General features: G+C 69.2%; 2 protein-coding genes across 5 annotated transcripts in view; both read left to right on the plus strand.

Moving 5' to 3' along the window:
• MTA1 (metastasis associated 1) overlaps nt 1-9,758 on the plus strand; it is a 43,529-nt gene extending 33,771 nt beyond the window's left edge. For 2 of the 4 annotated variants that reach the window (XM_069490903.1, XM_069490918.1), the window contains 13 exons: nt 218-317; nt 636-824; nt 3,113-3,187; nt 3,324-3,382; nt 3,772-3,887; nt 4,183-4,334; nt 4,434-4,623; nt 4,748-4,837; nt 5,844-5,996; nt 6,145-6,180; nt 8,650-8,681; nt 8,897-9,048; nt 9,128-9,758. In XM_069490903.1, the coding sequence (XP_069347004.1) occupies nt 218-317; nt 636-824; nt 3,113-3,187; nt 3,324-3,382; nt 3,772-3,887; nt 4,183-4,334; nt 4,434-4,623; nt 4,748-4,837; nt 5,844-5,996; nt 6,145-6,180; nt 8,650-8,681; nt 8,897-9,048; nt 9,128-9,278 (1,495 nt within the window). In that variant the 3' untranslated portion in view covers nt 9,279-9,758. Of the gene's footprint in view, nt 1-217; nt 318-635; nt 825-3,112; nt 3,188-3,323; nt 3,383-3,771; nt 3,888-4,182; nt 4,335-4,433; nt 4,624-4,747; nt 4,838-5,843; nt 5,997-6,144; nt 6,181-8,649; nt 8,682-8,896; nt 9,049-9,127 lie in introns of those variants that run through there. The other 2 variants (XM_069490910.1, XM_069490926.1) reach the window with 2 other exon arrangements.
• A 3,550-nt stretch (nt 9,759-13,308) lies between these two features.
• CRIP2 (cysteine rich protein 2) lies at nt 13,309-18,398 on the plus strand. The gene is made up of 8 exons (XM_069465335.1): nt 13,309-13,403; nt 16,877-16,971; nt 17,060-17,117; nt 17,353-17,493; nt 17,578-17,646; nt 17,720-17,814; nt 17,980-18,037; nt 18,114-18,398. Exons 1-8 carry the CDS (start codon nt 13,361-13,363, stop codon nt 18,179-18,181), a joined length of 627 nt encoding a protein of 208 aa, XP_069321436.1. The 5' UTR covers nt 13,309-13,360; the 3' UTR covers nt 18,182-18,398.
• The last annotated feature ends 4,734 nt before the right edge of the window (nt 18,399-23,132 follow it).

Genomic DNA, 23,132 nt, shown 5'->3' on the forward strand with positions numbered 1-23,132 from the left:
TGACCCCGCAGTGGCCGCTACACGCTCAGACACACGAGCTTCGGAGCATTCGTAAAGTCACGCTGGGCCATTCTGCACGTTCTGTGCCCGGGGACGAGAGAGCACACGGAGTTCAGGCCTGCGAGGCCTCCCTCCGGTGCCCGTGGCCTCTCTGCTCCTCCCAGCCCTGCCCGCGTCCTGGCTGGCTCCGGCCGTCAGCGCGTCTCCTTGTCCCCAGCTCTGTGGGCACCTTTGCGCGGGCCCTGGACTGCAGCAGCTCTGTCCGCCAGCCCAGTCTGCACATGAGCGCTGCCGCCGCCTCCCGGGACATCACCCTGGTGAGTGGCTGCCGGGGGCGGGACGGCTGGGGCCTAGGGGCAGCCGTGCCCCCCTTCCCTCCGCCTGGGCCCACACCCGCCCCACACATGCGGGACCCTGGGGAGGTGCCCGTCCTGCCTGGACCCTGGCCTCTGCCGGTCGCCCGAGGCTCAGCCACGGGTCCCAAGGGTGTGGGGAGCGGGGTGCTGCCAGGGACCTGGGCAGCCCAGGGCGTCACCTGAGGCACTGAGGGAGTGGGGGCCTCGACCAGCTGCAGGAAGAGCCTCCTCGGGGCCTGGGTGGCAGTAACCACGGGCACCTCTGCTGTCCCGCTGCAGTTCCACGCCATGGACACGCTGCACAGGAACATCTACGACATCTCCAAGGCCATCTCGGCCCTGGTGCCGCAGGGCGGGCCGGTGCTGTGCCGGGACGAGATGGAGGAGTGGTCTGCGTCAGAGGCCAACCTCTTCGAGGAAGCCCTGGAAAAATACGGGAAGGATTTCACAGACATTCAGCAAGACTTTGTGAGTAGCGTGGCCGGGGCACGGGAGGGGCTGGCTGGGCCCCACTCTCCTCTTGGGGGGCCCGCCCTGCAGCCCCGGCCCCCACGTGGAGCTGCGTGTGCCCCACGGCCGGCCCTGGCCTCCCGCCACCCTCCCGTCCTGCGGCTCAGCCCCAGAGGCCACGGCGTTTCTTGCCAGCGTTGTGGCTAACGGCCGCCGTGTGCTGAGCAGACAGGCGTGGGGGCGCCAGGGCCTGGGCGAGGGGGCTGTGTGCGCTGCCGCCGTGGCGAGGACGAGGGTCTCACACACGCCTGGCAGCCTCCTGTTGCCACGGTGGCCCCTGTGCTTGTCTTTGTTTTTTCAACTAAGCTGGGCTGCGTACACGTCCCTGTGGGGTGTTCTTGGGGGGTGTCCTTGGGGGATGTCCCTGGGCAGTTCTGGCCTAGAGAACCTGCAGGGCCTTCCTGCCCCCCCCCGCCCGCCCCCCGCAAATCCTCCCAAAATGCTTTACACTTGTTTGAAAGAAGAGCATCCTCACCACCACGGCAGAGAGGCGCGTGGCCACGTGCAGGGAGCGGGGTGGCCTGACCCTGGTCCTCTGAGGGGCCGGGACAGAGCAGCGTAGCCATCACGTGAGCAGGGCGTCATCAAAACAGTAACAGCCCAGGTCAGTGCAGCGGAGCCTGGAGAAGCGGCCAGAGGGCCGGAGAAGTGAGCAAGGACCAGCCTGGAGCGAGGACAGCGCACAGAATGGCCCAGGCCTGGCAGATGGGCAGCCGGGGGACCCACTGAGGCGCTACGTCCAGGGGAAGCGTCTGCTGGGGGAGATGGCTTTCGGTGGGCTGTGCTGAGCCGAGGGGACAGGGTGCCGGGCAGGCGCGATGGCCGAGCTCCTGACCAGCTGCAGAGCCAGCGGCCTCGGCCAGGCAGATGTGTCTCTCACTTGGCTGAACAACCTGAGAAACCTCCTCAGGCGAGAGACAGATAGAGCCAGAGGACGTGGGCTGGGAACAGCGCCTCAGACTCCAGAACCGAGAAGGGGGAGGCTGCGGCGCGGCCGTGGGGGAGGAGACGCACCAGTGCTGAGCGCCCACCGCCACCGGCAACACCACCCCCACCGCCCACCGCCACCGCCACCCCCACCGCCCACCGCCACCGGCGACACCACCCCCACCGCCCACCCCCACCGCCACCGGCAACACCACCCCCACCGCCCACCGCCACCGGCGACACCACCGCCACCGCCAACCGCCACCCCCACCGCCCACCGCCACCGCCACTGCCCACTGCCCACCGCCACGGCCCACCGCCACCAGCGACACCACCCCCACCGCCCACCCCCACCAGTGACACCATTGCCACCGCCCACCAGAGTCGAGCGGCTGCGGGGCCACGGCCCAGGGAGCAGGGTCCCGGCTGCCCAAGTGGACCAAGCACAGGAACCATCCAGATTCCACCCTTGGTGAGACAGGGCTCTCAGGTGGTCCGTGCCACGGAATCCACGTTGCCGCACGTGTCTGCAGAAAATTGGTTACGTAGTCAGGAAATGCCAGAGGAGCAGAAACTTTGCAGGTGGGATTCTCTAACCATGGCGTAGGCTTGGAAAACTCAAGACCTTAGCAATTAGAAGACGACATTCTAGTAGCTGGAGGTGGAACGCGGGGACCTGGCAGCAGCCCACTGGCGAGTAGTCCCGGCGAAAGCGCCGCAAACTTGGAACCCTGGGGCTGCAGCCGCGGCGCTCGGTGCCTGGGGCACAGGAGGAAGAGCAGTGGGCCAAGTATTACAGGAACGACGGGGAACGCGAGAGCGAAAGGCAGCCGCGAAGCTAAGTGGTTTCACCCAGAGACGTGTTCTGAGAAGCCTGGAGTGAAGACCAAGGTCAAGTGCAGCTCGACACGGTGGCTGGTGTGTGGCCAGGCACTCGGGAGGCTGGGACAGGAGGACGCTGGAGCCCCGGAGGTGGAGGCTGCAGTGAGCTGTGATGACGCCACCGCACCCCAGCCTGGGCCACACAGCAAGACCCTGTGTGTCTCTAAAAAAAATAGAACTTTTTAAATTAAAAACATAAAAAGAAGTGACCGCTGGAGTGCCAGGTGGGCAGTGCCACCTGCCCTAGGACCCCGGGCCCAGCCCTGACCTGTGGCAGCTCCTCTCCCTGCATCTCTCTCGGCTGCCCCCACCCCTGCTGAGGGGGCCCCGCCGTGACGCCCCAGCACCGCCGCACCCCTCCCCCCTCCCCCTTCCCCCGTCGCCCATCTGGGCCGCAGCCGCGTCCCTGCCCCAAGTGACACGTGTCTCCCTCCCAGCTCCCGTGGAAGTCGCTCACCAGCATCATCGAGTACTACTACATGTGGAAGACCACCGACAGATACGTGCAGCAGGTAGGCCCTGTCCCGCTGCGTGGCGCCCTCTGGGGTCGGGCCCTGGGACAGAGGGGTGCAGGCTGTGGTACTGGGGGGGTTCTTGAGCCCCCCTGGGCCCCACCTGCTGACCTCTCTGATCCTCTGTTGTCTTAAGAAACGCTTGAAGGCAGCTGAAGCTGAGAGCAAGTTGAAGCAAGTCTATATTCCCAACTAGTAAGTGTGTCCCCGGCAGCTGTCCTCGTGGTCCCTGGGGCCGGCGGGGGGCGGGGCGGGGCTGGCTCTGAGGCTGGGGCGTCGGGCACCCTTGGGGGGCTGTCTCGGTGCGTCCCAGGCCCCTGGCTGGTGGGGGCATCAGCACCCAGGCGAGTGAGCCCCCTGAGCTGGGCTCTGGGCTGGGCTGGGGGCCCGGACGCCCACCTGAGCCTCGGTGGGGCCCACCTCCAGGAACCTGGGGGAGGAGGCCAGGCCCCTGGTGGGGCCGAGGGCTGCGGGGACGTCATCTGGACAAGGGCCGCCCGGCAGAGCTGTGTGCTGTGCAGACACAGGGGCCTTCGAGGCTTCGTGCCCTGTGACTTCCTCCTTCCCTCCTTTCGCGCTTTCAGTAATAAGCCAAATCCAAACCAGATCAGCGTCAACAACGTCAAGGCCGGCGTGGTGAACGGCACGGGGGCACCAGGCCAGAGCCCCGGGGCCGGCCGGGCCTGCGAGAGCTGTTACAGTAAGTGCCCTGGGCGGGCAGGGCGCTGGGACGCCCGGCTGCGTGCCGCGGTGCTCCGCGTTGTCCCCAAGGGTCCCGTCGGGCCCAGGCTGGGGGGGGCCTGCCGATGACGGGGGCCGTGCCGGCAGTGGGGCGTGGGTGGGGAGCCTCTTGGGGGGTGCGGGTGTCCCTGGGGCAGGGGACCAGGGACCCCCTCCTGCCCCGGGCCCGGCTGGGGGGCAGGGACGCTGTGGAATACTCTGACGTCGCTGGTTCTGCTTAAGAATCCGTCTATTTCCAACTTTGTTGTCCGTAGCCACACAGTCTTACCAGTGGTATTCTTGGGGTCCCCCTAACATGCAGTGTCGTCTCTGCGCATCTTGTTGGACATATTGGAAGAAATATGGTGGCTTGAAAATGCCAACCCGGTTAGATGGAGAGAGGCCAGGACCAAACCGCAATAACATGGTAAGTGGGCGGCGCCCGCCCCGCCGGCCGCGTGGGGCCTCCCGGGTCCCCGGCCCCCGGTCATGGCGCTGTGTCGGGGCGGTGCGCCCCCTTTTGCAGAGTCCCCACGGCATCCCAGCCCGGAGCAGCGGGAGCCCCAAGTTTGCCATGAAGACGAGGCAGGCCTTCTACCTGCACACCACCAAGCTGACCAGGATCGCCCGGCGCCTGTGCCGCGAGATCCTGCGCCCGTGGCACGCCGCCCGGCACCCCTACATGCCCATCAACAGCGCAGCCATCAAGGCCGAGTGTGAGTGCCCGGCCCCCCGGGACTGGCCCTGCAGTGGGGCGGGGCCCGCGCTCCCCGTCCCCTCCCCGGGGTGAGAGCGCCCGTCGGAGCAGGCGGTGCCCTCACACCACGTGGCCCCTTGCAGGCACAGCCCGGCTGCCCGGAGCTTCCCAGAGCCCGCTGGTGCCGAGGCAGGCGGTGCGCAAGCCACTGGACGCCGTGCTGCGGTACCTCGGTAAGCGGCCAGGCGGCTGCATGCTGGCGGCCACGCCCCCTCCAGCCGGGGCCCCTCCAGCCGGGGCCCCTCCAGCCGGGGCCCTAGGGCTGCCCGCTGGGACACACCTCGCGCCACGCCAGGCCCCAGCCGACCATGGGCCCAGGCCGCATCCCCGCCTCCTGCAGGGCCTGGCCTCCCCGAGGCATGCCCGACGGCTCCCCTGCCGGCCTCTCTGTGGCCACGGGTTTGGGCTGGGTGTGCCCCTGCCCGCAAGGCCACCAGGCAGGGTGGTCACCTGCTGCCCGCAGAGAGGCTCCCCCTGGGCTCAGCCCCCGCACGAAGGCAGCACCAGGCCTTTGCAGAGCCCCGGCCGGGTGGGGTGCACACCTGGCCGGCAGCCTCAGCAGCGGGGTCCTCCTTCCTTCCAGGGTCTGGGGACACCTGAGAACCCCAGCTGGCACCCCTGGCCCAGCCAGAAGCAGTTTGTTGCAGGGGTTGGGCCAGACATTTGGGGTGGGGAGCCTCACCCTGTGCTGGGCTCGGATGGGCTCGTGACATGGGGATGACTTTCCTTCTGGGAAGAACATTCCAGAGCCATGAGCTAAGTGTGTGCTGCACAGACACAAGTGGCTGTGGCACTGCTCCCTGTTTAGGGTCTTGGGCCCCGCGGCCGGCCTCACACTCGTCCTGTGGGTGGAGGTGGCCGGGTGCCAGGGCTTGCCCTCAGCCCAGTGGCCCGGACGGGGAGGCTGAGTTGGGGTCTGTGGTGCCTGGGGCCTGCGTCGGGGTCCTGCAGGCCGCTGGCCTGGCGGGAGGGGCCGGGACTCTGCCAGGGGTGCAGGGCTGGCCTGGACGTGCCGCCTGTGGTGGGCCCGCGGCCGAGGGCTCGCCCAGCCCCTTCCAGCCCCGTCAGCGTGGGGCTGCCGTCACCGGGGTGTCCGGGGACCCTCGGTGTGCTCCCCACCCTCCCTCCTGCCGCCCTGCTGGGCGGAGCTGACCCAGACCCCCTGTGCTGCTCCCACAGAGACCCACCCCCGCCCCCCAAAGCCCGACCCCGTGAAGAGCGTGTCCAGCGTGCTCAGCGGCCTGACCCCCGCCAAGGCAGCCCCCGTCATCAACAACGGCTCCCCCACCATCCTGGGCAAGCGGAGCTACGAGCAGCACAACGGGGTGGACGGTGAGTCCGGGCCTGCGGCGCCCGCCCTGGTGGGGAGGCCGAGCGGGGTCTCCGCCGGTCCTGGGGCCCGCGAGGCCCCAGCGCAGCGCGGCTGCGCCTGTTGATGCTGTTTTCTCTCCTCTCTCTCCTGTCCCGTGGGCGCTGCCAGGCAACATGAAGAAGCGCCTCTTGATGCCCAGTAGGGGTAAGGCCTGGGGCAGCCGCTGGCCTGGGCGCTGCGGCCGACCCCCGTCGCGGTGCCTGTGTGTGCTTGCTGCTGAGTGTGTCGGCCTCGCGGCGGCGGCACAGGGCACGTCCCTGGCCAGTCCACCTGAGCCCGGGCCTCGGCCCAGTCCCCCACGCTCCTCCCGACTTCACTTGTCGCTTGGCGAGGAACCCACGAGCCCGGGGAACCTGGCCCTCGGCCCCTCCGGCCTGGCGCCCGGTCAGTGGACTGTCCTTGCACGTCTGGCCCTGGTGCCCGCCACCCGCCCGCGCTGTGCCGCTGCGCTGTGACTGCCCGCATGCCGTCTGCCTGGCTCTCGGGGCCGCCCGCGCTGTGCCTGCCATCTTCCCGTGCGCCCCGCTGGGTGGGGACGGTGGGGACGGGTCGAGGGTGTCTGCAGGGGCCACGGGGACTGAGCTTGCGCAAAGGCTTGGCACCCTCTGTCCGAGGACGGGCTCAGGCGCCCGGCAGTGGTTGGAGTAGGGGCTGCGGGACCCCGGCCCCCTGGGGGACGAGCAGATAGGACCGAGCCGGGCGGCGTCGGTGTGGGGAGGGCAGGTGTGCAGGGCCCAGGTGAATGGGTGCGTGGGGTGCTGGCCTGACAGGTGGACGGGCCCAGACCCCTCCGCAGGCTGTCAGGACTGGCTCTCAGGGTGCCGGCCGAGGTGGTGGCCGGGCAGGGGGACCCAGGAGGTGGCAGCAGGCAGTGGCCGTCCAGCCGAGCCTCGGCCCCTCAGGACAGTCCCTGTCACGGCTGCCTGGGGAAGCCTCGCGGGCCGCGGGGCCCCCCAGCAGGCGCATCCCCGTGGGGCCCACGGCAGTCTGAGCCGCTCAGGAGCGTAGCGACCTGGCAGCAGCCCCCCCCACCTGTGCAGCCCCTCAGTGGGGCTCCGTCTCGCCGGGCCCCATCCTTGTGTTGGGCGCCCCCTGTGGCCGCCTGGTCTGGACAGTGCGGCCGTGGCCGGCCACTCCCGGGGCACCCCTGGGGCAGGGCACCTGGGGGACGGTCAGATCTAAGGGAACAGTGGGGAGTTCGTGTCAGCAAACAGCTTTGAGCTTTTGGTTTTGTTTTGTAAAAAGCTGTCAAGCAAGTTAGGTACAAGTCCACCTGTTGCCCGCCAATTTCCAAAAGGCACATACTTGAGTCCCACGTGCAGTCCCCAAGGGGGGTCCCGCTGCAGGCCCCTCCCTCAGGGGAGCACCGCAGCGCCCCGGCCGTGAGGGGCCGGCCGGATGGAGGGGCCCGGGCGTCGGCACGGAGGGCGGGAGTCTGCCCGGGCGGGCGCGGCCCCCAGCACTGCCTCACCCTGCTGCCCCTGTGCAGGCTGCCGCTGCGTCCCGCGACCTCCGGGCCGCTGGCGGGTGCCGCCACTCGCTCTAACTCTAAAGTGTGTGTTTTCTTCCCTCCGCCAACCTGCCGCTTTGGTAGGCACTTACTTGGGTAAGTAGCCCTCGTGCCAGTGGCCATCCCCGGGCCTGGGGTCCCAGCGGGTGCCCAGAGGCTGGTGGCTGTCCCTGCTTGGGGGCACTGCAGACCGGGCAGCTGGGCGCTGCTCTCCGTCCTGCCTGGCAGGGCTGCGCAGGCTGGGGCGGTCAGCCACCCGGGAGTGCCCTGGGGGCGGGGGGCTGGACAGGCTCCCCGCGCTCCTTCGGACACAGGCTGTGGCTCTGTGGCTGAGCAGCACCGTGGGGACGGGCAGGGTGCTGTGGTGCCACAGGCCGGGCAGCCAGCTGAGCTGAGGTGCCGTGTCCTGTCCTCTCCGGGGGCCGGGCCTTCCCGGGACCACCTGCCACTCACCCACGCTCGCGCTCACGCTCACATCACGGGCGGGCACGGGAGGCCGTGACGGCCCGGGGTGGGCCTGGGTGGGGGTGACCAGGAGCCTGGCCCGGCCCCAGCGATGCCGGCAGAGGTCAGAGGCCTTGGGTTCCCCCGAGCACGCGGCAGGGCGCTGGGGCTGGGGTGGTGCTGTGGGCCGTGACTTGAGGCACCGGCAGGGGACTGTGGCTCCAGACCCCTGGCTGGGTCAGCGAGGGCAGCTCAGCCCTTGGGAAGACTCCTGGCGCCCTGGGCTCTAGCAGTGCCCGTCAGCGGGGCCGTGCCCTGCAGAGGGTCTCGCCGGGGCCGCAGCAGGCGTTGCCCGGTTCCTGTGCAAACCAGGCTTCCTGTGTCCGCAGCCGAGGGAGTGAGGGGCGGGCTGCGTGCGGGGAGCGGATATCAGATCTGAGACCCCCCAGGCCGTCTGCCCGCAGCCCCCGCTGATGCGCCTTCTGTTGGCCGGAGCTGTGGGCCTGGGCTGGGACCAAGAGGAGCTGAGGCCCATGTCCCCAGGCCCCTCGGGGTGGCCCAGGAGGTCCCTGCCTCTTGGCTCCGCCCCGTCTGTGGGCGATGTGGGTGGGTGCAGGACGCGCCCCTCCCCGGGCTCATCTTCCCTCCTCTCTCCGCAGGTCTGGCAAACCACGGACAGACGAGGCACATGGTAAGGGCGGCCGGCTACAGGACACGGGCTCGCCGTGTGCCAGGCGGCTGTCCGGCCCCGGGAAGCCCTCAGAGGCTGTCCCTGGCCAGGGCGGGGACTCCGTGTGGTGCGCTGGGTGGCAGCCAGGGTCAGCCAGGCCCCTCCCAGGTGGGTGCGGGTTATGGGGGGATGGCCCCGGCCGGCTGCCCAGGAGGCACGCCTGCTCCCCACCACAGGGACCAAGCCGCAACCTGCTGCTCAACGGGAAGTCGTACCCCACCAAAGTGCGCCTGATCCGGGGGGGCTCCCTGCCCCCCGTCAAGCGGCGGCGGATGAACTGGATCGACGCCCCGGATGACGTGTTCTACATGGCCACCGAGGAGACCAGGTGGGGGCCCGCGGGGTGGCGACAGGCCCCGCGGCGTCCTGGCCTTGCCCGGCCTCACCGCCTGCTCTTCCGCTCACAGGAAGATCCGCAAGCTGCTCTCGTCCTCGGAAACCAAGCGCGCTGCCCGCCGGCCCTACAAGCCCATCGCCCTGCGCCAGAGCCAGGCCCTGCCACTGCGGCCGCCCCCGCCGGCGCCCGTCAACGACGAGCCCATCGTCATCGAGGACTAGGGGCTGCTGCCCTGCCGCGGGCCGCCCGCCTCCGCCAGCCCGGGCGGCCCCTCCCCACCTGACCGCTGCCCGCCCTCCTCAGTTTGGTAGAGCCCCACCTCCCGCCCTCACTTGCAGAGAAACTGCTCCTTCGGTGGACACGTCAGGAGAGGAAGAAGAAGTGCGGTCTAACTTATTCCGAGAATGCCGAGGAGTTGTTTTTAGCTTTGTGTTTACTTTTTGGCTGGAGCGAGAAGAGGGGCCGCCTCGTGCCCCTGAGCTGCAGGGCCTCTCGCCCGGAGGCCGGGCCCTAAGGTTTTGTTGTGTTCTGTTGAAGGTGCCATTTTAAATTTTATTTTTATTACTTTTTTTGTAGATGAACTTGAGCTCTGTAACTTACACCTGGAATGTTAGGATCGAGCTGCCCGGCGGGGTCGGCCCCTTGTCTTTTCAAGTAATTTTCATATTAAACAAAAACAAAGAAAAAAATCTCATAAAAAGAAAAAAGCCAACTGCCCCTTCCCTGTGTCTTTTGTCGTCAGCAGCTCTCCCCGTCTTCAGCCCTCGGGCAGCCCGGGACCAGGCGCCAGGCCTGGAAGGGCTGGGCAGCGCCCGGCGGCCCAGAGCTGCTCCCTCGGCCCCCGGGCAGCGTGGTGAGTGTCTTGGGAGCCCCACGGCCTCCGCGAGCCCTGGCCTCTGTCCCACAGACCTGCCCCACGGGGCCTGGCCCACTGCCCTTCCACGGGGAGCGGCAGGGGGTGGGCAGGGCCGAGGGCTGCCTCTCACACGGCAGGGGCTGGCCCTGCCCTGGGCACCCACGGCCACGACTCTGCCCTCGCGCCAGGCGGTCGGTCCAGGCCCCCTCCTGGCCCTGGCAGAGCCCTCCCCAGCTGTCTGGACACCTCTGCTTGAGTCTCGGGCAGCCCAGCAGGTGTGCGGTTTCCACAGTGAGAATTTGCTCAGATTTCAGCAAGTCCCTTCTCAGAAATCCTACCTCGGCCTGGGCCCCAAACCCGCCCTTGCAGGCCTAGGGACAGGTGTTGGCCTGGCCGGCCACCAGAGGGGAGGGGCCCTGGGGACCACCCTCAGCTGCCATCAGCTGGCCAGGAGTGGGGTCAGCCCAGGCTGCCCAGGGGGGTGTGGTCTCCGCCCTCCTCCCTGACTCTGCCTTCTGCTCCCCCGGCCCCTCCCAGGCACCCTGAAACGTGGAAATCTCAGGCAGGGAATTAAAATAGAAACCACTTCTGCTCCCTCCCAGGAGACAGAGATAAAGGGGCGTCCTGGCCTCCCCTGCATGCTTGCTGTGGGGCCCCGCAGGGTGACGAGCCAGGACTGTGTAGGCTCCGTCTCCCCTCTCCCAGCCAGCTGTGGTCTACAGTCTGCCCCCCACCCAAGTGTCCCCACTGCCCGAGAACTTATCTGTAGTGTCTCAGCTGGGGGCTGGGAGACCAGGTCCCTGACAAAGACTGGAACCTCAACTCGGGCCTTTTCCAACCCTGGGGGGCTGGGTCAGCCCGGGCAGCTTGGTGAAGAGCCCAGCACCCCCGCACCTGCCTGAGCGCCCGTCCCCTCCCCCGGCACAGGGTCCTGCTCCCAGCACTGGCCGTGGGCACCCTCCCTCCTCTGCCAAGTCCCTTCTTTTGTGGAAAAGACGTGGGCTGTGAGGTGTCCCCAGGTCCTGGCCAGGAGCTCTGTCCCAAGGGCAGGCAGGCCCTGGGGACACAGGACCCCTTTGCTTGCTCCAGCTCTGGCTGCCTGGGGGGGTCTGAGCCAGGCTTAGAAATGAGCAGTGGGCACAGCTGGGGGGAGCAAGTCTCACAACTTGGCTGGCAAACGGCCCACAGGGGCTGCAGCTGTCCCGGGCAAGGGGCACCTCAGGCTGGCAGGGAGTGGTGCCCCGCGGGGGCTGCCGGCACACCTGTCCTGAGCCCACCCTGCCCGAGGCCTCGAGTCCACAACTCAGCCCAGCCTTGGCTCCCCCCACCCAGAGCTGAGTCGGGGGAGGGGCGTGGGGGGGGTCCTGCCTGCGATTTGCCAACCTCACAGGGATGACACCGTGCCACTGCGGCCCCTTGCCTGGCCATCTGGCCCCTTCCGGCTTCCCCACACCTGCCACCCCCCAGCCACGTGTCCTGTGCTGCTCTCTCCACACCAGGGCCCATCCCGCCCTGGCAGTGCCCCAGCCTGTGGCCCTCCATGGTCGCGGAGGTGGAAGCCAAGGCCACTGCTTTGTATCCATTGATCCGAGGCCCTTCCTGCCAGGCCCAGAATAGCCCCATGGCGTCAGGGAGCCTCTGGCCGCAGCCCAGGGACTGCAGCTGGGGTGGGTGGGCAGTGCAGCCGCCGGACTCCTGCCCCCACCCTGCCGTCCCATCTCTGGGGCACCTCGCCAGTGCCAAATGCCATTCCTTTGCTGCCAGCCTGTGAGGGGCCTTCAGGCAGGGCAGGGGACCCTCAGGGCCCCTCCAGCCGGTAGTCTCTCCCCAGAAGACACCTGCGCCCAGCCAGTCCGTCTCCAGAGCAGGATCAGAAGTGTGTATCAGCCCTGCAAGTGTCAGAGGGGGCTGGAATCAGGGAGGGTGAGACCCTAGCCCTGGGAGGCTCCCAAGCTGGGCAGAACAGTGGGGAGCTGGAGAGGGCTTGGTAGTGCACCTAGTGGGGGCAAGGGGGCCACGAATCCAGCTTACAGAGAGCCCCCAGGGCCGGCCACCCTGCCCAGGAAGGGGACTGTCTGACGCCAACTTGGCTGGCACGGGTCCAGAGGTGGAGAGGGGAGCTGGTCGGGCTGGTCAGTCGGGCTTGGAGGGGCACATGTGTCTGGGCTGTTGTCTCCATGGCAATGGCAGTGGCTGCAGGGTGTGTCTGCAAGGAAGAGGAAGGGGGCCACCCTGGGGAGCCAGACCAGGGCAGGGCCGCCACCGACACCCCGTTCCCAAGGGCGGGGGGACACTGGCCCACTGACAAATACACCTGGTATACCAAGCAGAGGGAACCCGGCAGGTCTCAGTGTCCGGCTCGAGCCCCCAAGACACTCTCCCCCCCAGAGAAGGGCCCGGGGGAGGCAGAGGCCCAGGGAGGAAGCGGGTCCAGGCCCCCGCCCCCGTGCCCAGGGCCGGGTTCTGCTGCTCCAGGGAGGCGAGGAGAGGCGGGAGGTCACGGGGAGTGCGGGCGGGGCGCGGCGGGCCAGGTCGTCTGGTGGGCGAGACCGCGCTGGGAGTCAGGGTGCGCGGGCGGCGTGGGGCGACAGGGCGCGCGGGCTGGCTCGTGCCCGCTCTTCGCCTTCGCCGTCCGCCGCCGTCCCACGGCCTCCCGGCACTGCTGGGCGGGGTCCGCGGGGGACCCTGAGCGCGACCCTCCGTGCGGCGCTGGCCGCGCTCCCCCGCAGCGCGTCGCGCTTTCCCGGAGCGGCGGGCGCGTCCCTCCCGCGCTGCGCCTTCAGCACCACAGACAGTGTTGGCGGGGGCGCGGGGCGGAGCGGGGCCGCGACCCGGACCGGGCCGGCGGCCTCCGGCGCCCGGAATCCGACTCCGCTCCAGCCGCGTGGCCGTTGCCATGGAAACCGAGCAACAAAGGGAAGCCCGGCGCGCCCCGCGCGCGGCGGGGTGGGGGTGGGGTCCTCCCGAGCCCGCGACCCTCCCGCAGCGGAACGCAGCCTAGGCGCCGAGGGCCGGGCGTGGTGGTCCCCAGGACCCGCTTTCCAGGGCTCCAGCGAACCGCGGGGCGCGGACTCCCGGCCCCACGTCGCGGCCGGGGGACAGCCCGGCCCCTCACCCCTACGTTGCCATGGAGACAGCCTGGGCGCGGGCGGCGCCGCCGACGCCGGGGCGGGCCCCTGTAGACGCCACCTCGGGCGCGGGGCCCGGGCGGTGGGGGACGCCAGGCCAGGTCCCGCCGCCCCTCAGTCCCCGCCCGGGGCAGGTGCGCCCCCGCCCCCACGGCGCCCCCAGTCCGCCGGCCGCCCGGGGGGGCGGGACCCCGAGGCTCCGCCCCGGCCTCGCAGCCAATGGGCGCGCGGGCAGCCGGGCGGGCGGGTCCCGGCGCGGGCGGCGGCTGCGGGAAGAAGAGCGCGGACGGAGGGCGCGGGCCGAGCGGGTGCACTGACCATGGCCTCCAAGTGTCCCAAGTGCGACAAGACCGTGTACTTTGGTGAGTGCCGGGCGGGGCCCGCGCTAGGCCCAGAGCGCTCGCCGCCCCGCGCGGCCAGCCCCCTGCCGCCGAGCCGCGCCCGGTGGCACCTCGGGCGAGCCGGCCCGGCCCGGCCGCCCCAGCGCCGTCCCCGGGATGCGCGGCCGGGAGCCAGGCTCGCCGAGCGGCCCGCGCGGTGCAGCCAGAGCGTGGGGCTGCGACGGGGCGGGGGCCGCCACGCCCGAACCCCCGGGCGGCCGGTGGGGGCGGGGCGGGGACCCAGGCCGGCGGGGTGGGGTGCGTGGCCCCCCGGGACGGGGCCGAGGTTTGCGGGCGCGCTGCGGGCTCCGGGAACTCATCGCGGTCCTCCGGACAGCGCCGCGCGGGGTGGAGTCGGGCGGGGCCGCACGCCCGGGACGTCTGCCGCGCGCTTCTGTCGGCGTCGGCCTTGCGTCTGGACCCCACGCCCGCAGCCCCACGAGCACGTGGCCGTCCCCGAGCAGTGGCCCCCGGCACCCCCCTCTGCCAAGCCGGGCCTTCCCAAGATCGGGCCGTGTCGGGATTTAGTCCAAGCGGGGGCGACCTTGGCCTCCATCTCCTGCGTGTCCCAACGTGCTCCATTCTTTGGCAAGAGTTCCCCCAGGAGTTTCACACGGGTGTGGGGTGGGTCCCCCACGAGCTTGAGAAGGCATTAGTGCCCAAGCAGCCCAGGTGGCCAGGACCTCTGCCTCCTCAAGGTCAGAAGAGCCCTGACAGGAGGCAGGGGGAGGACTGTCCCTGGCAGGGCGCCCGTCGTCGGCAGCCCCGCCGCTTGACCCTGGCTGTCGGCTGGCTCACTCACTGTCCCTGGGTCGCTCCCTTCCTACCCCGCCCCTCCTGGCTGATCCTCTGCCCAGCTCCGCCAGGGTGGCAGGGTCCCTGCCCACCTAGCCACCAGCTCCTGCACAGGGGCCTGACTTAGAGCCAAGAAGGAGGGTGGCTAGAGAGCTGGGACGGACAGGGCCCCTCCCTGGTCATCCCAGCAGCAGTGGTCAGGATCTGGGATGTGGCGGTACTGTGCAGAAGGCCGCTAGGTCTCCCCTGCTCAGGCCCAAGGCAGGGTGGAGGAGAAGGAAGAGGCCGACGGTTGTTTGCTGTTCCCAGAGGGGAGGAACCGGATTTGGCCTGGAGTGCTTCTGGTGTGGCCTGGAGCCGAGGGGCTTCCGGCTGCCTTCCCGGGAACCCGCCCACCCTTAGTCCCTGTCCCAGAGAGGGCTCCTCTCTGCAAGGCTCAGGGTGGGGGACAGTCCCCAGGGCCCTCCTGCAGTCCAGCTGCCCATGACTTGGCCCAGACCAGGCCGGGCCAGCTCAGGGCTCTCTGGGGTCTTGGCCAGCAGTCCTGTGGACAACCCGGAAAAGCACTCTGCCTGCTGGGCGGCCGCTGGCTCTCAGCAGAAAACAAAGACGCCTCAGACCCAGCTGGCTTCCGTCCTGCCGGGAAGGCACTGGTGGGGCGAGGGTCCGGAATCCTGCCCGTCCCCACGCCAGGCTGCAGCCCAGCTGCCCTGGCAGCCCACAGCTGAATAGAGGCAGGGCTAGGACGTCCCAGAGTGATCTCAGGATGCTGTGCCTCTGTGTCCCCAAAACACATGCAGTCTGGGTGGGGATTGGGGTCTCTTCCAAGCCATTAGACCCAATTGATTCTGTGTTCTCAGCTGGAGCCTGTAAGGTGTGGCCATCGGCCCACTCGGTGGGTCTGAGGGTCAGTTCCCTGCCCCCACATGGCCCACGTCCCAGGGCTGGCCGGAGCAGCGTGGTTCTGGCAGCCCTGTGCAGCAGCTGCCTGGTGGCCGATAGCCATCAGGACCTCCCTACCTTGGTGCCGGGAGAGGCTGCCAGCAGTGCTGGGGAAGCCCGCCCCCGGCTCAGCCAGCCCTGGCGGGCCTGCGTCCCAGCACCCCTCAGCGGAGCAGTTCTAGCCAAAGGGCTCTGAGCTGGTGTGGCCTTGTGGGGGGTGGAGGGCCGTGGTGCCAGCAGCTTCTGCCCGGGCCATGAAGGGCCAGCACTCAGGGCCCTGCACCTGGGCCACCAAGGATCCCAGGTTCACTGCCTGGAACAGCACCACGGGCCTCGGGGCAGGCTTTGCCCTGGCCAGGACCCCGATCCCCGGCATTTGCCGGACAGGGGATGCCTGGGTGACTCTCTAAGAAGGGAGCCAGGAGAGCCGCTGGTCCTGGGCCTCCAAGGGGCTTGGCCAGATGTTGCCCGTCAGAGTGTCTGAGCCCAGCCCGCAAGACCCCTTCCCACCGCCCCCAGCCCGGCCCTCCCCTTCGGGCCCTGCTCGGGCTTTTCTTCCTGCCCTCTTCTCCTCCACCCTTTTCCTGCCTTGCTCCAGGGGAGGCCCGGCTTCCGTCCACTGGGAGGTGGCCCAGCAGCCCCAGCACTGGGGGTGGGGGGCGGGCGAGCACCTGACCCTGAGCAGCTGATCTCAGACCTTTGGCCCAAAAGTGGCAGCCAGAGGCAGTAGGGCTTAGGGCTTAGGATGAGAAGTCAGATAGGACAGATGCGGGTCCTGCTGGGAGGGCTCCTGGGGGACTGGCCCACCCTCGGTGCGGGACTCAGGGCTGCGCCCTCCGCAGCAGGGCTCTGCCAGCTCCATTAGCGACCCCCTGTGTGAGGGAGGATGGGGTGTGGGAGGCAGGTGTGTGAAGGAAGCAGGTGGGGGAGACAGGGGCAGGTGTGGGGGAGGCAGGTGCGAGTGGGAGGCAGGTGCGAGTGGGAGGCAGGTGCGAGTGGGAGGCAGGTGCGTGGGGGAGGCAGGTGCGAGTGGGAGGCAGGTGCGTGGGGGAGGCAGGTGCGAGTGGGAGGCAGGTGCGAGTGGGAGGCAGGTGTGTAGGGGAGGCAGGTGCGAGGGGGAGGCAGGTGCGAGTGGGAGGCAGGTGTGTAGGGGAGGCAGGTGCGAGGGGGAGGCAGGTGCGAGGGGGAGGCAGGTGCGTGGGGGAGGCAGGTGCGAGGGGGAGGCAGGTGCGTGGGGGAGGCTGGTGCGAGTGGGAGGCAGGTACGTGGGGGAGGCAGGTGCGAGGGGGAGGCAGGTGCGAGGGGGAGGCAGGTGAGGGGGAGGCAGGGGCAGACGTGGGGGAGGGCAGGTGTGTGGGAGGCAGGTGTGAGTGGGAGGGCACGTGTAAACAAGCACCCTCCCAGCAGGAGTTTCGGGGTTTAGCAGGTGCTTGGTGGGGGACCCTGGTAGATGGGGGCTCTAGCACGTGGTTCCAGGGCTGTGGGGTGACTGAGACCTGAGGCAGAGCAGCAGCTGGGGGCTGGGGGGGCCACAGAAGGCCTTTGGCCTGAGACTAGTAGCATTTCTCTAAGAAGTGGGGGGCTGGAAGGTGGAAGGACAGTAGGGCTTGGAGCATGTGGGGGCTGTGGCTGCCAGGTGGGGTGGAGGGGGAGGGGAGCAGAGGGGCAGGTGGCCTGGGGTGCATGGGGGATCCGCCCTGACTCCCCTCCTGCTGCAGCCGAGAAGGTCAGCTCCCTGGGCAAGGACTGGCACAAGTTCTGCCTCAAGTGTGAGCGCTGCAACAAGACGCTGACCCCTGGGGGCCACGCAGAGGTGAGCCCCCTCTTCCTGGGCGTGGGCGGGTGGGCCGGCAGCTCCCCGCCACCCTCGGGGAGGGCCTCACCCGTGCCCCTCTGCCTAGCATGACGGGAAGCCGTTCTGCCACAAGCCCTGCTACGCCACGCTGTTCGGACCCAAAGGTGAGCAGGGCCCTGCACGCACTGACTTGCCGTGGCCCGAGGGGGCGGCCAGCCTGGATCCCAGGGGGCGTGGAGCCCTTTCTCCCTGTGCGCACGCTGGCCCCTCCCAGCAGCCCCGCCCCCAGCGCTTCCCCGGGACTGGTCCCCGGGACGGTGGCTGTTTGCTGAGAGGTCGGGTGTGAGGGCTGGGAGTGGGCGAGGCCACGGCTACCCAGAGACGTGCCGCCACCCCCAGGCGTGAATATCGGGGGCGCCGGCTCCTACATCTACGAGAAGCCCCTGTCCGAGGGGCCGCAGGTCACCGGCCCCATCGAGGTCCCCGTGGCCCGAGCAGAGGAGCGTAAGGCGAGTGGCCCCCCCAAGGGGCCCAGCAAAGGTGAGCAGGTCTGGGTCTGGGGGGGTGGGCAGGGGAGCGGGGGGCGGGGGCGGCCTCTGGCGGCCCTAACCCCTCCCCTCCCAGCCTCCAGCGTGACCACATTCACCGGGGAGCCCAACGTGTGTCCTCGCTGCAACAAGAGAGTCTACTTCGGTGAGTGACTGTCCAGCCCCGGCCCCTGGGAACCTCCCCTGGGGCCCGCCGTCACCACTGTCCCCATTTCCAGCTGAGAAGGTGACGTCCCTGGGCAAGGACTGGCACCGGCCCTGCCTTCGCTGCGAGCGCTGCGGGAAGACGCTGACCCCGGGCGGGCACGCGGAGGTGAGGGGCCGAGTAGGGGTGGGGGCTGGGCAGGCCCGAGGGGGCGACTGCAGGGGGGCGGGACGGGGGGGGGCACCGAGGGAGGGGCGGCCTGCGTGGTGGCCGCCCAGGGCCCTGGGGAGGCGTGGAGTCCGCGGCCCCTCCCTCAGCCCCGTCTGTCCCCAGCACGACGGCCAGCCGTACTGCCACAAGCCCTGCTACGGCATACTCTTCGGACCCAAGGGTGAGTGGCGGGTCGGTCGGGGCGCCCTCCCTCGCCCGGCCTGCGGTTCCCTGGCACCAGCCGCCTCTCTCGGCAGGAGTGAACACCGGCGCGGTGGGCAGCTACATCTACGACAGGGATCCTGAGGGCAAGGTCCAGCCCTAGGCTGCAGCCCCTCCGCGGGCAGAGGTCCCTCTGCCCCGCCAGATCCTGCCCCTCCGGGCTGCTCGGCTCCCAGAGTTGAGTGACCAGCTGCCAGCCCTGCCCAGCTCCTGCTTGCAACCTGGCCAGGCTGGAGGAGGGGTGGGAGAGGGCATGACCCCCCGCCCCCCGCGTGTGGGTGTGTCAGTCTCATCTGGCCTCCTCTGCAGGTCCCTCCCACCCCTTTTTGTGTCTGTGGCCCAGCATCACTCCATGTGTCTCCCAGCATTTCTGCGTGTCCCTGCCCCCCGTCCCCTGTCCCCTGTGGGTCTCCGAGGTGGCTGTCCCCCTCTCCCTCTCCCACTGCCCCAGGCCACCCCTGCCAGTGTTATTTATGCCCCGCTTGCCGGTGGGGGCCACGCCCCTCACGCTGTCCCCCAGGTGGAAGGCGCCCCTGCCCAGGGCCCTCTGCCTGGCTCCCACGCTGCCTTGCAAGCTGCCAGCGCCGCCCTCACGTGGTTCACTCCCCCGCTGAGACTTTGCTGTCAATAAAAGGTTTGAGGATGGCAGGACCAGCGCCGTGTCTCTGATGGGCGCGACTCCAGGACAACGTCCCTGTGTCCAGTCCACAAACACGCCCCTCTCACGCCCGGGCCTGGCTTCTGGTGGGCGGGGTCCTGCTCCCAGGGGTGATGGTGGGCGCTGGGGTCTCGGCATGGTGCTACTGAGGAGGGGAAGGACCCAGAGGGGGGGAGCTGGGTCCCTGGAGTGGGCAGCGGTGCCCACACCTAGTTGGGGTCTGGACTGGGTGGAGGTGGGGACAGGGGCATCTGGGGCTGGGGTCCTGGTCACGGGCAGGTGAGGGTAGTGTCCTTTGAGGACAGGAGCCCTGAGTTATGCCAGGGTCGCCCTGGGAGAGGGCAGTGCCCGTGGGGCTGAACCCGGGCCCCTGGAAATGCGAGCAGCAGGCGTGGAGCCCAGAGCTGCCTGGGTCCCTGGAGGACCGAGGAGAGTGGGAGGGGTCAGCCTTGAGAGCAAGCAGAGGGGCACCCTGTGGAGGGCCGGGGGACAGGGGACCAGAGGGGAGTCCTGTGCAGAAGACAGGGAGCTGCCGGCGGGTGGGGCTGAGGAGGGTGGGTAGCCGTGGCCTGGGCTGGGAAGTGGGGGAGGGGCTTGGAGTGCGACAGAGCGGGGCCTGGCCGGGCTCCCGCATGCTCAGCGTGGCTGTTTCCAGCTTCTGTCCACAGGGTGAGGGACAGGCCTCCGCATGGGTGGGGCCGGCCCGGGATAGAACGAGCATGAGGGCCTGGGGGCTCCAGTCCCTTCCTGCCCAGGTGCTCTGGTGACAGGGTTTGCAGTGAGGACACAGTCTCCCGGGCCGCCTCAAGTGGTGCAGGCTTGGCCCTTTGAACCAGACCCCCTGGCAGCTCCGGGAGCCCCTCCCCTCCCCTCCCACCCCACCGTTCCTCCCCATCTGGCTCTCCCTGGGTGCCCACTAGAGGGCGCGCCTGCTCCTCCACTCTGGCGCACGGGGGCAGAAACGCCGCCTTCCCCTCTGCCTGGGCCCTGCCTGGACCCCCAGCCTTGGGCTCATGCCTGACCCCGTCCCCAGCACCACACCGAGGGGTGGTGGAAGCTCAGGCCTGTTCCCAGTTCCCCAGCCCGTGGCACAAGCCGCTCCCAGCCCACCCTCCAGTCCAGGGGCTCGGACACTGTCCTGTGAGCGGCCATCCGTGTCCCGGTGGGTTGGGCTGGCTCCGGTGTCCCGCAATGCCACCGCCGCCCTCTGCCTGGCCAGCCGCCCTCTGCCTGGCCAGCCGAGCCGGGCACCCAGTGTGGGCGGCAGCGTCTCTTGTCACTTGGCCTGCGGCCAGAATGTGCAGGGCCTGAGGTGGGGGCAGGGATTCCGGGCAGGTGGGGGTGTCCACTGCCCCCCAGGCAGAGGGAGGTCCAGGCAGGTAGGTGACTCCTGCTCAGAGGAGAGGCTGGGACGGGTCCCTTCTCACCCCCTCTCCTGCCAGGCCAAGGCTTCCTGGGGGGGGTCCTTTGGTGAGAACTCAGACCTCTCCACCCCACCCCCCCCGCATCCCCCCCTCACCGCGGCGCCCAGGGTCGCATGGGAAATTCCTGCTCTCTGCCGTGGGGGCTGTGAGGGCACGGCTGGGCCCCTCCCTCGGGAGCCTCCAGTGGAAACTATGTCTCGAGGAGCCGTGGTGGGCGGTGTGCCCTTCCCCAAACCCTAGGCGACGGTGGGCTGCGGTGGGGGAGGCCTTTTTGTGTGTGAGGAGGCCCCACCTGGGCGGGCTGGGGGACGAGGCGGGCAGGGGTCTCCGAGAGGGAGATCAGGCCCTGGCAGGGGCCCCACCCCGGGTCTGCCGGGGCAGGACCCGCCCAGCTCCCCGCAGGCGTTGGAGGATGAGGCGCTGCCTGCCTGTTTGTTTCCAAGGCGTTGTCATGGAAGCCAGGCGGTTGCTACTACTGTTTGTGTCAGCGTTGCCGCTGGGCAGCGCCAGTGGGGGTGGCCGGGTGCCATGGCACTGCCAGCACACCCTCGGTGGCACCAGCTCCAGGAAGCTACCCCTCCGCCTCGAGCCAGGTGCTTCCTCGGGTGCCCACAGGCCTGATGCCCCTCAAGATGGAGTGAAGCAGGAATGGCACCTTTGTTCCCTGCCCTGGGCCTTCCCCATCCCTCCCCGGAAGGCTACTCTGGCCTCAGCCTCCACCCTCCTGTCCTCTGAGCCATGCCCAGCCCTGCGGTGGCCCTGAAATGCCATCTGACCCCCTCTCTCCCCCTTCAGATCCTCTGGGCACCCAGTCCAGGGACCCACAGGCTGCTGAGACCCAGCGCCAGCTCCATGCTTGCACCCCGGGCCACTCTGCAGGCCGAGCTCCACACTGGGGGCTCCTTCCCCATCCTGTTCCCTGCCCCCACCCTGTTGGCCAGTCTCCCTGCACCTCCTGGCCAGGTCCCCCCTTGGCCACCCCCCACCTCTGACCGGGGCTGGGGGGGACTTGCTGTGTCCCTGGCCAGGCGTCTCTGTGGGGCTGGCTCAGCCTGCGGCTCCCTGTGTCCCCAATTCTCCGAGTCCAAGACCCTCTGACCCATGCCCCGGACCCCCAGGACCCCAGCACCCTCCCTCTGGGCCCTGCCCAGTGTCCCCTGGACCAGTGACCTCCAGCATCGGTCCTGGGTGCCCCCTTTTGGAGCCCACCCCACTCTGGCTAGCTTCCCTGTGCCTCTACAGGACTGGGGTCGGACCCCCTCCTGCTCCTGGGGCCACCTCACTTCCCTGGCCAGTGTCCCCCACTCTGGGCTGTTGAGGGCTGGGCACAGGCCAGGACTAGCCCAGAACGGCAGGGGTGGGCGGCACTTTTTCCCAGGGCCTGGATGGTGGGGGGGTCAGGGTCCAGCCTCAAGGGAGGGGAGGGAGAGCAGGGGCACCCCATCCGGCCAGACCAGGGACCCCAGGCAGGGGTGCACCCGTGTTGGGGGCAGGGTTGGCTGAAGGAGCCCCGCCCTCCACACTCCCTTCTCTCCATGGCCAGGCTACTTCCGGGACAGTGCGCTCCACCATTCACCGGCAGCCCTCCCACCTGGGCAGGGGCGAGGCCGGGGGATGGGACAAGACTGTCTGGGGAGCTGAATACCTCAGGGCTGCCCTGGGGCCAGACCTCAGGCCAGACGGGGGGTCCCAGGAGGCCGGCTGCTGAAAATAGACCCTGGGAACTCAGTTGTGAGTGTCGTGACTCAGCCAGGCAGAGAGGAGGGCCCCGGGAGGAGTGGACGCTGGGGACGCCTGAGCTGGGCGTGGCCAAGGCCCAGCGCGTTTTTCTTGGAGAGCCTGTTGGCAGCGCAGGGCACCTGGGTGCAGGGAGCACGGGACAGGCCCAGCTGGCCTGCGCCATGCTCACACCTGTCTGCACCCCCGGCCTGTGCCCGCTGAGGAAGGCCCAGAGGGCTCCAAGGATGGAGGTGCCCAGACGCCCCCAGGAGGAGCAGAACCTTCCTGGTGAGGGGTGGCGGGGCTCCTCAGAGGTCAGCAAGGCCCATCCTGCCTCTCGAGTCAGGCTCCTGGGGTCCGCGCTTGGCCGCAGGGGGCGCATCAGCGTCTCCAGGCCTCCCCTGGGCAAAGCAGGGCAGGCTGAGGGCGCAGGGGTGGCAGGCGCCTAGGGTGCCCTCTCACCGTCTGGGACAGGGCAGAACGTTCTGGGCACAGAGGCCGCCTGGGGCAGCAGCTGGGGAGCTCAGTGTCCTGTCCTGACCCGCACTCTGTCCTCTGTCTGTTCACACTACAAAGGCCACCAGCGCCCCAGCAGAGGGGGAGCTGATGGAAGCAAGAGGCTTGCACCTGGTGGGCACCGGGTCCGCCCTACCTGGCCCCCCGCCCAGCCTCGGACGGGGCGGGCGTCGCTGGGGGGGGCAGCCTGGGCTGGAGTCTGGGTGGAGGAGGAGCTGATGAGGGGTCCCTGCCCCCACAGGCAGGATGGGTGGGGAGCGCAAGAGACAGCGAGCTTGAGGGGCACGTCAGTCTGTGGCTGAAATTTTGGGAGGGTTCCAGGGATTTTGTGTGCGCGTGTGTGTGTGTCTGTGTGTGTCTTGCACATGTGTCTGTATGTCTGTGTGTGTCCATGAGTGTGTCTGTGTGTCTGTGTGTGTGCCCTGAGTGTGTGCATCTGAGTTGAGTTTCTGGAAAAGTTGTGTGTACCAACACAGAGGGCGCAGCCCCGTGTCCAAGGCATCCTCCCCGCCCCCTCCCCGTGACCATGGCAACAGGAAATAACAGCAGGGAAGGCCAGGAAGGGACTCATCACTCTGGTTTTCAAGGGGGGGCTCCCTGTTGGGCAGGGCAGGTTGGAGTCCAGAGTGGGGGGGAGGGGCCACCCCTGGGGTGGCGGATGGAGGGGAGGGCTGGCACTGGGTCATTGCCCGCATGGACACACTCACACAGGTGTGCCTGTGGGTACACCCCTTGCA

This window comes from Eulemur rufifrons, chromosome 2, assembly GCF_041146395.1.
Source record: "Eulemur rufifrons isolate Redbay chromosome 2, OSU_ERuf_1, whole genome shotgun sequence".
Classification (NCBI taxonomy): domain Eukaryota; kingdom Metazoa; phylum Chordata; class Mammalia; order Primates; family Lemuridae; genus Eulemur; species Eulemur rufifrons.